At 40.3% G+C, this 14,489-nt stretch overlaps 1 protein-coding gene across 1 annotated transcript; it reads left to right on the top strand.

Moving 5' to 3' along the window:
* The first annotated feature begins 11,781 nt into the window (after window positions 1-11,781).
* LOC101545838 (olfactory receptor 8D1-like) lies at window positions 11,782-12,705 on the top strand. Its single transcript, XM_004605134.2, has one exon. It carries the CDS (start codon window positions 11,782-11,784, stop codon window positions 12,703-12,705), a length of 924 nt encoding a protein of 307 aa, XP_004605191.2.
* The last annotated feature ends 1,784 nt before the right edge of the window (window positions 12,706-14,489 follow it).

The following is a 14,489-nucleotide window of genomic DNA, read 5'->3' as shown; positions in this document are numbered from 1 at the left end:
GCAAATAGTTTATGTGTAAGAGGAATATTTGGACTTCTATTAAATAAACGTATGTCAAGATACAGTTTTCACCAATGGTGTTTCTCATCTGTATTTTCATTCTTTCACCCACCCACAATCAGGAAATATCTACTATATTCAACTGAGTGAGCCTTTCTGGAAACCCTATACTTTTCCTCATTTGCTTGCAATATCTCAACTGACTATATCCCTGTTTCCTGTCACTGGCTATCGCTTTCACTTCTGTGAATTCCTGCTAATTCAACTATACACAATGTGTTAGTTTTGTGGGTTTATTTTCCCCCATTGAATCATTTTGATTTTCATGCATGTCATGTATCAGTAGGCCATTCTTTTTTTCCTGAGTACACATACGAATAAGCCATAATATGTTCATTTATGCTGTGATGGACATTGGATTATCTCTAGTATGGGGCAATGTAAAATACAGTATGAATGTCTGTGTGGAAGTTTTTTTCGTGTAGGGGTATTTTTTTTTTTTTTTTTAGTTTTTGGATTACACTTGTCAGTGTTCAAGAGTAACTTTTGGCTCTTCAATCAGAATTACTCCTGAAGGTTTTTAGGGAGACCATATGAGATTCTGTTAACCAACCTAGGTTGGCAGTATGCAAGGCAAGCAGCCAACCTGCTATCTTATCGCTCCACCTTCCTTTTGTGGTTTTGTGCCTTTTTGCTTTTATTTCCTTTCTTATATTCACAGGAGTCAGTATATGAGAACGAAATTTCTGAATCCTATTGGAAGTATAAATTTAGATTCCTTCAGACTAAAATTATGTGGCCACCCGATTTTACTTTCGCCTACCATTTAAGAGATTGACATTTCTGCATTGCTTTAGAAACTTTTGTTATGAATGCTTTTTCATTTTAAAAAATCATAGAAATTATATTTCACACTCTCTATTTATGTATTTTCAATTATATTGAATCACTGTGAGATAGTTAAGAGCTTTAATGTTTGAATTGCAATCACACAGTGATCAAACACCAATCCCTCCACCAGTGCACATTCCCCACCACCCATATCCCCGGTATGCCCAGACTTTCCCACCCTCCCCCTGCCTCTATGGCAGACAATGTTCCCCAACTCTCTCTACTTTTGGGCAGTATGGCTTGAAACACAGACACTGAGAGGTCCTTATGTTTGGTCCGTTTTCTACTATTGGCACACAACTCCTAGCCAGACTGATCCCTGCAGCCATCATTTTCTTATGATCAACACACTGTATATTTTAAGAGTGAAACTACATGCATCTTTAGTTTTCTGATAGCAAACTACACACACACCACCAAAATTTTAAGTCTGTGCTTTTGTATTTTAGTGAGTTAATGTGATTTTAAAAACATAATCAACTAAATTATATATGTATGAATTTTATATGGAACAAATAATAAAATCAATATTCTTGAGAACCCTTTCTGCCTGAGTCTAGTTGTCATATGGGTATCTTTAATGAAGGATCTTTTCAACTAAAGTTCTCAGACTTTATTTCGGATCAATTTTTAGAATTTTTTTCTCTTTTTGGCCACACCTCCCAGCACTCAGGGATTAGCCCTGGCTCTGCACTTGTGAATTCCTCCTGATGGTGCACAGGGGACCATATGGGATGCCAGATTTCAAAACCAGGTCTACCACAAGCAAGGCAAGTTCCCTCTCTGTTGTACTGTTGCTCTGGTTACTTTATTTTTTGTTTGATTGATCAATTTCAAAAATTATTTCTACATTCTGGGTATATATTTTCCAAATAGCATGCCAATGATTCAGAATACCTGATGTGAAAGTATTTTTCACATGGCAGTAAATCACTTAAAATTTTTTTCCTAATATAGATGGGAGCTGAAAGTAGACTATAGACCTAACATGGTGGCCACTCAATACCTATGTTGCAAACACAACACCTAAAAGGAGAGAGAGAGAGAGAGCGAGAGAGAGAGAGCAAAAGGGAATGCCCTACGGCAGAGATGGGGTGGTTGGGGTGGGATAGGGTTGGGTGGTGGGAGAGATACTGGGATTCACTGGTGGTGAAGAATGGGCACTGGTTGAAGGATGGGTACTTGATCATTGCCTGACTGAAACATAAGCACGATAGTTTGCAAGTCTGTAACTGTACCTCACGGTGATTCCTTTAAAAAATTTTTAAAAAAGAAAAAATTGTCTCTATTTTTTAGGAGGTATGGAATTTTTTATGAAGTCAAGTTATTCAATGTATATACTAGCTTTATCAGGATATAGTTGATATATGACATGACTGAATGCAATGATTTGATATGTAGATTGTTAAATATTTACCATTATTACTTTAACACATTCTTTACCTCACATTATTATAACTTTTGGTGGCAGGGTGAGAACATTAGGATTCTTTTATCATAAACCAGTGTAGTTGCAACAAATTTTAAAAAGTTGAAAATTGTGGGGAGGAAAATTCTCTGTTTTATGTCAACCGGAATTAATCTGGAGGATTGTATTCAGTTTGGAGTCTGTTTTGAAAGTTTGGTAATAAACTAAAACTCTTCAGATAAACAGGAAAGCAAACAAGCTACACAGAAGAAATGGACAGACCTAAGAGCATCTCTTCTCTCTCAGGAGACAGTAGGTCTCAGCAGGTCTCTCATCTACTCAGCAGAGAGTTGATAGTGGGTCCAGCTGACCTCCTCTGTACCCCACTAGAAACTCTCATCTGAAGTTTAGCAAGTTTTTCCATATAAACCTGAGTCACTTTGCTTCAATGAAATCATGTCTATCCACACTTGTGTATTTGTGTGTTTATTTGACTGTCTATATGTATGATCATTTGTGTGTGTGTGCGCGCGCATGTATCCATATGATTGGTGAGATGACTTTCATAGTTCTTCATTCAATTTTTTTCTTTTTAAATGTTTTTGTAACCAACATAAGTTAAAAAGTTAAATGACCCTAAGAGGTAGCATTTAATGGATAGGCACCCGCTGTGCTATTACTCCAGCCAGCCACAGCACAGCTGGTAGGGTGTTTGCCTTGCACATGGTCGACCTGGATTCAATTCCTCTATCCCTTCTGGAGACTGCAGTAAGCTACCGAGGGTATCCTGCCTGCTTGGCTGAGTCTAGCAAGCTACCCATGGAGTATTGATTATGCCAAAAACAGTAACAAGTCTCACAATGGAGACATTACTGTTTTTCACTCAAGCAAATTCATGAACAATGGGATGACAGTGCTACAGTGCAATAGACTAAGGCACAGGGCACAGGACAGGCACTGAATCCAGAATCTGCCCGAAGGGGCACAATACAGGCAGGTGTTTGTGCTCACCACTCTGGACTCTGGGCTCATGCAGTGAATGCACCACACATGTTTGATGAGATGTCTGTAACGGTAGTCATCTTTTTTTTTTTTAATTGAATCATTGTGAGATAGTTACAAGCTCTCAAATTTGGGTTATAATCACACAATGATCAAACACCCATCCCTCCACCAGTGCACATTCCCCACCACCAATATCCCTGGTATAACCCCCTTTCCCAGCCTCCGCTGCCTCCATGGCAGACAATATTATCCATACTCTATCTCAGCTTTTGGGCACTAAGCCTTGCAACACAGACACTGAGAGATCTTAATGTTTGGTCCATAATCTACTTTCTTTTTTTTTTTTGAAGCAACAGGTTTTTATTTATATGTTTCTTAGGGAAGGAGGAAGGGATAAGTCGAAAAGAAAAAACAGTAGGAGTAATGCACTTAAGAGAGAACGTGGGCTTCTCAGAGGATGGAGGAAGTGTGGTCCATTATATACTTTCAGTACACATCTCCCATCAAGACTGATTCCTCCAGCCATCATTTTCTTAAAAATCCCTTTTTCATTCCATCTGCCTTCTCCCCTCTGCTCATGAAGCCGGCTTCCATCTATGGGGCAATCCTCCTGGTTGTTTTTTCTACTGTCTTTGGGTGTCAATATCATGTGATGCTATTATATACTTCACAGATGAGTGCACTCCTTCTATGTCTGTCCCTCTCTTTCTGACTCATTTCACTTAGCATGTTACTCTCCATGTCTATCCATTTATAAGCAAATTTCATGACTTCATCTCTCCTAACAGCTGCATAGTATTCCATTGCCCTGTCTTTATTGTGTATATTAGACCCCTGTACTTTCTCAGAAGTTGTATGGTAAAGATTTCCTCCCACACTGCAGTTATAGTTTTGCTTACTTGATATTGTCTTTCTCAGGGAAGAGCAGAAGATTTCCATGGAAAAAAGTCTTATGTCTTTATATTTATCTCATATCTTGGTGGTTGCAGCATCCTAGAACTCATCTCAACTGCAGTGTTTTCTGACTCTTGTCTTAGGCCATCCAAGCATCTGTCCTTTGTTTTTGTATTTTCACTTACATTGATATGGTGGATAGGAATTTTTGTTTGTCTATTGGACAATCCCTGGTGATTCTATGCTCAGGGGCACATGCTCAACTTGTCACTCTGCTCAGGGATGACTCCTGGCAGAGCTCAGAGGATCACATGCAGGGTGGCATCAAAGCTCCGTCGGCTGTGTGCAAAGAAAATGCTTACTTGTTGTAATTCTGGTCTCTGAATTAATTTTTATGAAGATGTGGAGTCTGTGACTCAGTTCATTTCTGCACGTGGGTTTTCAGTATTCTAGAAAACTTGGTTGAAAAAACTGTCTCTTTTCCATTGAATAATCTCTACTCTTTTATAATCATGTAGTGTTTTATGGATTAATTTTATGCCTCTATTATACTCTGGTCATATATTATTTTTTAAGACTAGACTGTCTCTGTAAATATTTTTCTTAAGACACTGTGGCCCAGTTTCCAATTGCCCCTGCCACAGGATATCATGCCCATGACCCACCCTTGGCGCCATCTTGCCACAGCAGCCAAGAGTGAGAAATCCCTGCCGGGCAGGCAAGCATTGCAAGCCGGAGAATGCTCCGGAACCCACACCGGTCCAACAACACTGGGGTGCCATTCAGAGAAGGTACAGCCAGCATGCCTTCTCCAGATGGAGCCCTGACGACACTGAGCTTCTACTAACAGGGCTCCAGTATGCGTGACTGGGACATCTCCAAAAGTGGCTGCGTAACCATTCATGATATACAAAAAATATGCTCAAGAATGGCTCTGCAACCCCTGAGCGTCCAGAGGCACAGAAACCAATCTCAGAATGCAGCAGCTGCTGGCAGACATACTCCTAGGCTCTGAACTAAGCCACGGCTCCATGCAGTCCCAGGAGGGAAAGGGTTTCTGACCCTTGGCCTTTTCCCCCCTGTGACAGCATGGCGACTGCTACCATTCAAAATCAATTGGACAGAGAGGTAGGAGTTTTCAGTGATGGGATGGAATGCATGGGGAGTCTTTGGATGGGGGAGGCAGAACCGGCCCTGTTTCCTGCCCAAATGAGACCCCGAGCGATCGCCCATGAGCAGCTCCTCCACTCCTGAACAGCCATGACCCCAGCGCCACAGACACCAATCTTGGAATGCATTGGCTGTTGGCAGAAATACCTTGGACTTAATACCAGAATTCCAAACTGGGCGCAGCTTTTGTGAACGTGCAACATCATATGCTCTTTGTTACCAACAATAGAAAACATACAATCTAATGATGCCATTCCGACAGGTCTGACTATTGGAGGAAAAACTTCAAATAACGATAGTGAGTTTTCTGTTGAAAATTGAATGGAATCAAAGTAAGGAAAGACTAAAGTGGAAATTATCTGCCACAAAGGCAGAGGGGAAGTTGGAGGGGCGGTATGCTGGGGATTTTTGTGATGGAACATGTGCACTGGTTAAGAGATGGGTGTTTGAGCATAGTATGACTGAGACTCGATCCTAAAAGTCCAGTAACTGTTCTCACAGTGACTCAATTAAAAAATAAATAAAAAAAGACACTCTTATTTACAAAGTTGTTTATAATAGATCTGTTCCAGGCATAGAGTTCCAACACCAACCCCTTTACCATTGTCCCATTTTCCACCCACCTTCCAGCCTGATCCCTTGGTCAGTATCACTGTATCACTGAATCACTGCCATCCCATTGATCATTGATTTGCTTGATTGGGCGCCAGTAACGTTTCCATTCATCCTAGCCCTGAGATTTTAGCAGCCTCTCTTTACTCGTCTTTCCCAACAGTGCCACATTGGAGGCTCTTTCATGGTTAGGGGAATGAGACCCATCATTGTTACTATTTTTGGCATATTGAATACACCTCGGTGAGCTTGCCTGGCTCTGTCTTGTGGGAAAGATGATTTTTGTAGCTTGCCGTGTTCTCCGAGAGGGAGAACGACAATTAGAGGTACTGTGCTTCCGGAAGCTTTGTTTTATAGTCTCTCGATTTTGGCTAAGATGGGATTACATGGTGCCTGGGCATTTTGTGGGTGTGACTGCATAGCTATTGGAAAATGGAGGATCTGGGTGGAGGAGGCCCAGTTCTGATCTGAGCAGGCTTGGAGATCTCAACCTGGGTCCCGCACACATGGGTTCCACTGCCGGTTATTTCACGGTTGAGGTTTGTTTGTGTATGTGAAGAGTGGCCTTGAGCGTGGTTGCAGTTGGGTTCCAGAGGTCTTGGTAAGTATAACAACTCTATTTCCTATTACTTGCCCCATGGAAAGGAATGGCAAACAGAATTATAAGAAAGTAAATACGTTTAGTCAATTTGTGATGATTGATTACTACATGTTTTTGAGCTTTCTTTATCTAGTAGATTATGCACCATTTGTGAGTGCCTCATTCAAAGCTCTTGTTGGGAAGTTTCTTACAAAATTGGGCTCAAGTTGTGAATTTTCTAACATGATGTGATTTTTTTTTGAAGCTCTGAGTCATACTTTCAAATCTGAATGCTAAGCCAGCTTGATAGCGTATTCTTCTGGAGGTGTTCATTTTATTGGATTCTTGCACTATATTTTTGCACATTGTTCTGTCTCAGAGAGTCTCATATGATAGGTCTGCTCTATGTGTATGGGTTTTCAATTGTATATAAGTTTCTCTTTTACCTTGATGCTTTCTATATTCTGTCTATATCCCTGGATTTTTGTCGTTTTGAGTATAATGTTGCCTGTAGTTTTCCTAATTGGATCTATTTTCACTGGAACCCTTTCAACTCTTAGATGTTGGTGCCCATAATCCTCTGGGAAATTCATATGGATGATTTCTTTCACTATTATTTTTTCATCACATTTGTCTTCCTGAGTTTCAGGGACTCTTATGATTCTTACTCATATCTTCTTTTATACTCATCGCGTAGTTCACTAATATACTGCTCAGTTATTTTCAGACTATTTTCCATGTTCTGCTTCCTGAACATTTTCTCCCTCTCATATTGGGGCTTCTTGGTCCCTTTTTACTCTGTTGTTTATAGTTTCTGTTCAGTGTTCATATATATATGTATATATCTATGTATCTATGCACATATATGTATATATATATATATATATATACATATGGGCTGGAGAGATAGCACAGTGGGTAGGGCATTAGCCTTGCATGCGGCCGATGCAGGTTAAATTCTTTTGCCCCTCTCAGAGAGCCCGGTAAGCAACTGAGAGTGTCTCGCCCCAAAGGCAGAGCCTGGCAAGCTATCCATGGCATATTTGATATGCAAAAAACAGTAACAAGTCTCACAATGGAGACTTTACTGGTGCCTGCTCGAGCAAATTGATGAGCAACAGGAATGACAGTTATTACTTGTGTCACATGTAGTCCCATTGATCTTCGATTTGCTCGAGCGGGTGCCAGTAACATCTCCATTTGTCCCTGTCGTGAGCTAGTGCAGCCCAATGATATCTGCTTGCTCCAGAAACAGGAAGAGCCTCAAATCTTTCATTCAAGGATTAGACGAAGAAATCTGACCATCTAGTTGGTGGGTGGCCACGAGATCTTCTGACATCCCGTGGAATCCAGTCAGTAACAGCTCTAGTCCAGCGGTCGTTTCTGAATCGCATTACATATCCGGGCCATCTGATGATTGTTGCCTTCCTTGGCAAACGAGACAGCGTCCCTGATTTTTGACCGTTGATGGAGGTCAGAACTCCGGATTCCTTCTCTCACTTGAGTGAGACATGATATTCCCAGCATAGCTCTTTTGATTCCTCTTTGGGAAACCCGAATAGTGTTCACATCCTGTTTGAGTAAGGCTCAGGTCTCTGAGGCATATGAAATCGATGAACAACAGGATGACAGTTATACATACATATATATACATATTCTACCATGTCCTTTCTAATTGTACTACTCTTTTAAAAATTTGTACTCTTGTGCTTTATGCTCTGCTAACTACCTGTGTTATCATTTCTTTGAACTCATTCATACACTCATCATGGTGTCACTAAAGACATTACGTGAGAATTTACTGAAGTAGCTGGTGTTCATGTCTTTGTTGATACTGTCTTCAGGCATTAAATTTGGAGTGCTCCTACCTGTGTGTTTTTTCTGTGTTTTTTTTTCTAGTATTCTTGCTGTGTTGGGGGATAGTGATGAGACTTTGTAAGCCACCGTTTTTGGAAGATGCTGTGGAATTAGAGTGAAGTCTTAATTGTTGACCCATCTTCACCAAATGGCAGGAAGAATAATTGTGAGCAATGTGTCCTTTGTTGAATAAATCTGCTGTATGGCCACATGAGCTCTGGTGTGGGCCCTGAACAAGGTGCAGGTCGAGTCTGGAGGCAGTTGGGACTTACCCAATGCGGGGGATACTCTACCCCCTGTTCTGGAATAGGAGCCGTGATGCCAGCAGAGGCAGATGGTCTGAGAAGAGACCATCCTGACTGCTCTAGTGTAAGCGACCTATAAGTGGTCGGATACCAGATTTTTGACTTTGCTCCTTTATTTCAAGAATTCGGTGGTTGCATGTTCTTTTACCCAGAACTTCCTACATATTTTGTAAATATCCAAAAAAGCACTTGTTGAAATTTTTCTGGACACACTGGATCCATAAGTGTATTGACATCTATCTATAGAAAACTCATCCATGAGAAATGCCACCTGAACAACCTTGGCTCTCCCTCCTCATGTTCGTGGATTGCTTCTACATTGTCATAGACTTCTTTTGCGTTTTTCTGTCATATTCTATAACTCAGTATGTAGACCATATACCTTTAAATCAGTTATATAGTTAAGAATTTCCTTTGTTTGTTGGCCTAAGGTTACAGCATTGTGTGTTCAACTTCCACTTACTCAGTCTTTAATGTGAGATAAATTGACTTTTGTATACTAAAAATTGTATCTTGCAGGATTTCTGTGACAACTTAGTTCCAGAAGGATTTTAAATTTCCTATGTAAACAGTCATGTCATTTTGGATCAGAAAATGATACTATCCTCTCAATTTCAATCCTTTTCTTTATTTTTAAAATTCCCACCTGTGTTTCCATGTGGCACCAAGGATCCATCTCTGGGCCTCATACATGTGGGACATATCCTCTACCCTGAGCCACATGTCAACTTCCTGTAGCACCACTATAATGGTAAAGGAATTGGAGAGGCTAAACTTCCTAATATCTCATTCTTGATCTATCAGGAAAGCATCTAATTTTATCCCATAATGTACTATAGAGCTACAGAAGTTACATATAAATTTGAAAGATAAATTCCTAATACAATAAAAGTATAGACTGCCATCCCATTGCTCATCAATTTGTTCAAGCGGGCACCAGTAACGTGTCTCATTATGAGACTTATTGCTACTGTTTTTGGCATATCCAATATGCCACTGGTAGCTTGCCAGACTCTGCTGTGCGGGCGCGATACTCTCAGTAGCTTGCTGGGCTCTCAGAGAGGGGCAAAGGAATAAAACACGGGTCAGCCACGTGAAAGGCGAATACCCTAATTTGTGCTATCGCTCCAACCCCACAATAAACGTATGAATAAAATTAAATAAAATTCAACTCCTATAAAAGTATACACTGGAGAGAGGATATATGTTATTTATATATATATAATTGTTCTCATTAGGAACATTACTCATTATTACTCATTATCCAAGTAGAATTTATCTTAATTTGTCTTAGTGGTTGTAAAAAGAACATTGGTGGTGTGAAATTATACCGGTTAATGGATCGGTGTTGGAAAATTGTATGATTAAAACCTAATCATGAACAACTTTGTAATATCTCTATCTCAAGGTGATTCAGAGAATAAAATATAAACAAAGGGGAAAAAAGAGCTAGAATTCTAAGAGAAGTTGTGAATGTGCCATGATTCAAGGAACACAGAGCAGAAGCTGGGACTCTATATTGAATAGACAGAGAACTGACTCATAAAAATTCTGCTTGTCCATTTGATCATTTTACAGTCTATCAAACATAAATCATTACCATGTTCGGTCCAATGTTTCCTCCTTGCAAGTACAAATCATGTACATTGGTAATTCCTTTATTCTGAGTGTGTTTTGTTTGGATGCAGACATAACTTGATAATTACTTTTTATCTTCTGTGGGTAATTGACCCTCTGAGAATATTTCTTGGATGTTGGGTACTTGGAGAATACTGGGATCACTCATCTCATTGGAGGCCAAAGTCCTGCAAATAAAACATCCAAGTATTCCTTTGCTTAGAAAGGGAGGCACAGAATAAAAGAATGGAAGGGGAAGAGATAATCATTCATCCATTGTCTCTAAACCTTAGTGCTCTAACAGATCTTACAGATTGTCCAGATTCGTTCATTTTAGCTTAAAGCACAGTGGAAGGGCTTTCCCTGAAGAGACACAGTGACTGCATGACACAGCTGGAGCAGAAAGACAACTTTGGAGATGGTGAGACAAGGCTTTATTTCTTCTTCTTTCCCAAATGCCACCCTTTGGTTTCTTTCTCAGTCTCTATCTCGTCTCTCTGTCTCTATCTCTTTTCCTGTCTCTGTGTCTGTTTCTTTCTCTCTTTCTTTCTTTCTTGCAATGTTAGCACTAAGAATCAAACTAGACCAAAATAGAATTATGGGGCTTCTTGGGCCATTTGGCAGTATGAGACTATCTCACATTACAAAAAAAAAGAAAAAGCCAAAAAGGCAAAAACTTTGATAATGTTCAGGCCATAGACAGATTCTGAGTCTTCTTTTCCAGTCTTTCCCTGTGATATGGCCTATCTAGGTAACCTTCTTAGCATATAATAACAGCGTTCAACCCCGTTTGTTAACTATATCCTCACAATGCCACGGAAAAGAAGAACCGAGGTTTCAGTGTTCTGTCTATTGGCAGAGTGGAGCAGAGGGGAAAGCTGTTTTTTTCTTTTACTCCTTGTGCCCTCGTCAGAGAAAATCTTAGACTTAATGAAGTCAAAGAGTTTTTCTGAAGAGCAAAAGAGAGAACCAGCTACTCCCAGGAATCCAGCAACACATTATGAAGTTGAAGACCATCTATAGTTAGAGTTAATCATGGCCTGAAATTCCCTGGATGTCATCCTTTTCTTGTATATGTTAACTCCTTGGCCTCTTGTTGCTGGAGGAAATGTTCTTGCTGAACAGGAACTAAACATAAAATGGTTCTATGAAGCCACAGAAATACTTTTTAAAAAATATCTTTGATAACAAGACCAATGATATGCCTATGCTTTAAGATATCCCAGTTGTAATTGTTAGGTGCCTAGTGCTTCCAATTCTAAGATTCTTTGAGGGCACCCAAGGGCCAGCTCTTGTTTGTTAGACAATATATGTTTCAATTGCATGATCATGCTTTTCTCTTCTGTCCCACTACTTAATATGATCAGTCTAATGAATGGCACTTTCTTAATTTCTGTGGTTTCTCTTTTTCCTAGTCACACATTCCCTGTCTCCTGAAGGAAATGACCAGATGCAATCACTCCATTGTGACTGAGTTTGTCCTGGAAGGATTAACACACCGGCCAGAACTCCAGCTGCCTCTCTTCTTCCTGTTTCTAGGCATCTATGGGGTCACTGTAGTGGGGAACCTGGGCATGATCCTCCTGATTGCTTTCAACTCCAAGCTCCACTCTCCCATGTACTTTTTCCTTGGTAATTTGTCATTCTTAGACCTCTTTTATTCCTCAGTTGTCACCCCAAAACTCCTGGGAAACTTTGTATGGGAGAAAAATGTTATTTCTTATCCTGCATGTATGACCCAGCTCTTTTTCTTTTGTCTTTTTGCTATAGGAGAGTTTTTTATGTTAACGGCAATGGCATATGACAGATATGTAGCTATCTGCAATCCTCTGCGGTACAGTGTCACCATGTCCCCAAAGGTGTGCAGTATGTTGGTGATTGGGGTCTATACCATGGGGACATGGGTTGGTTTAACGCACACAATTGCCATGACTAAGCTTTCCTTCTGCGGGGACAATGTCATCCGCCATTACTTCTGTGACATATTCCCTCTTCTGAAGCTTTCCTGCTCCAGCACCCATGTCAATGAGCTTCTGTTGTTCTATGTGGGTGGATTCAACGTGCTGATATCAACCTCGACCATTATCATCTCTTATGTTTTTATTATTGCTAATATTCTTCGGATCTCTTCTGCTGAGAGCAGGTCCAAAGCCTTTGTTACCTGTGGCTCACACCTGACTGCAGTTGGGATCTTTTATGGCTCTGTCATCTTTATGTATTTTAAGCCACCCTCCAGCAACATGGCCCAGGAGCAGGTGGCCTCTGTGTTCTATACCACAGTGATCCCCATGCTGAATCCCCTGATCTACAGCTTGAGAAATAAGGATGTAAAGAATGTGCTGAGAAGCACATTAGGGAAAAGTTAAAGACCTCAACCCCCTTTGCTGCAGTTCAGAACCACTTTAGGTTATGAGGATACTGTGATTATGCTCTCTCTTTTTTGAAGACATTAAAGTAGTATCTCTATCAAAGATTTGCTCCCTAGTTTCTTTTCCTGTAGAACATATATCAGATCTTAGTAATTGAGATATATTGCACAAAATCTCATAGCTGTTAATAGAGCACGCATTTGCATTGTGTTATTATTCCGTGTTCATTGATTATGTGAAGTGGGTTTATTTGAAAATGTCTTCCAAGAAACATTAACATGGAGCATATTCTCTTACTTCTGATTAAGCTATGGATCGATTTATGTTAGTGCTTAACCTTAGATGCTAAAATAATTTGTTTATTGGAAATTTGATGGTCCTTTCTGAGGCCTTACATTTTCCTTGCATTTACATTTATTGTACATACACCTTTTCTCAAGTGTATTAAAAATCATAGATTTTAAAAATCTTAGTATCTATCACAAGGTAAGCCATTAATACATTTTGTGAGAAATGAAGCCCTTTTCCTGCAAAACAAGAGGTAGCAGAGTGTTCTACCTTACCAGAGTTTAGTTTTGTAAGTTACATTTTTTCCTCAGAAACATCAAGTTATGTGGACATGAACATGTTCCTCAGGACAGCCCCAGAATTCCCTCTAGTCACATTTCCCTTCTGTTTCTCTGTAGATGTGGTTTCCTACATACCCTTTCCACAGGCACCCTGGCTAAGGATGTGGTCGACTCTATGTTCTTTCCCCACCTCTGACTGTGCCTGCAATACTTTTCCCTTAGTTCGTTCTCTGACGTTCACTGAGGAGGGCATACCTGCAAGGGGTGCCACACATGGCATCCTGTGCTCCCGAATGCAAAGCCTCTGTGCTTAGCCTTGGAGACGCTGCTTTTGGTCCTGATGTTCTTTTGACCGACTTCCTCAGTTGGCACAAAAGACAGTGAGCTTATTTCTTAGTTTATCTCCATGTTATTCTGGTCCCAAAGATATTCCTTTACTAATCTAACGACAGGGATTGAATTTCATGTTCAGTTTATGGGTTGCCTCTCTTCGATCCTTTGGTGTAGATCTGGTTTGCCTGGATACATAAAATAACCTTTCAGATCATGGAGAGGCACTCTACTCTACAGAGATAAATGTCTCTACAGCTTTAGCACTCCTTGGAAGGTACAGTTTTTCACATCTCCATTGTGAATAAAAGTGATTAAATCTATGATGTGATTTGACAGACAGAGATATTGGTAGACATTGCTTTCACGTTTTGCATGGAAATGAGCAGATGGATTGATGCTTCTAAACTCTACCTATTAGAGGCACTTCTCAGGGATTCCAGAGTCCCATATGAAATTGATATTCTGGGCTCAATCACATAGTTCGTATTAAAAAAAAAATCCTTGTTTTGCTCCATATCCTGCATTTCCCCTCAAGTACAGAGAGACCCATGTACATGTAGTTCCACCGGGTGTGGCACAATAACATCGATAGCAGCAACATCACCAACCAGCAAAAATAAGGGCAGCAAACTTTTAACAGCTCTCTTGGAAATCAAACAGTTGTGTTAGAATTTTTCATGAGTAAGACAGTCTTTCTTTTTTCTTTTTGGGTCACACCCAGCACAGGGATTACTCCTGGTTCTGCACTCAGGAATTACTCGTGGCCGTGCTCAGGGAACTATATGGGATGCTGGGAATCAAACCCAGGCAGGCTGTGTGCAAGGCTAATGTCCTACCCTCTGTGCTATTGCTCCAGCCTCTACAATCTTAAATAGCTAG

The sequence above is a fragment of the Sorex araneus genome, chromosome 3, assembly GCF_027595985.1.
Source record: "Sorex araneus isolate mSorAra2 chromosome 3, mSorAra2.pri, whole genome shotgun sequence".
NCBI classification, from domain to species: domain Eukaryota; kingdom Metazoa; phylum Chordata; class Mammalia; order Eulipotyphla; family Soricidae; genus Sorex; species Sorex araneus.
The sequence above is the reverse complement of the archived record's forward strand: the minus strand, read 5'-3'. Positions and strand labels throughout refer to the sequence as shown.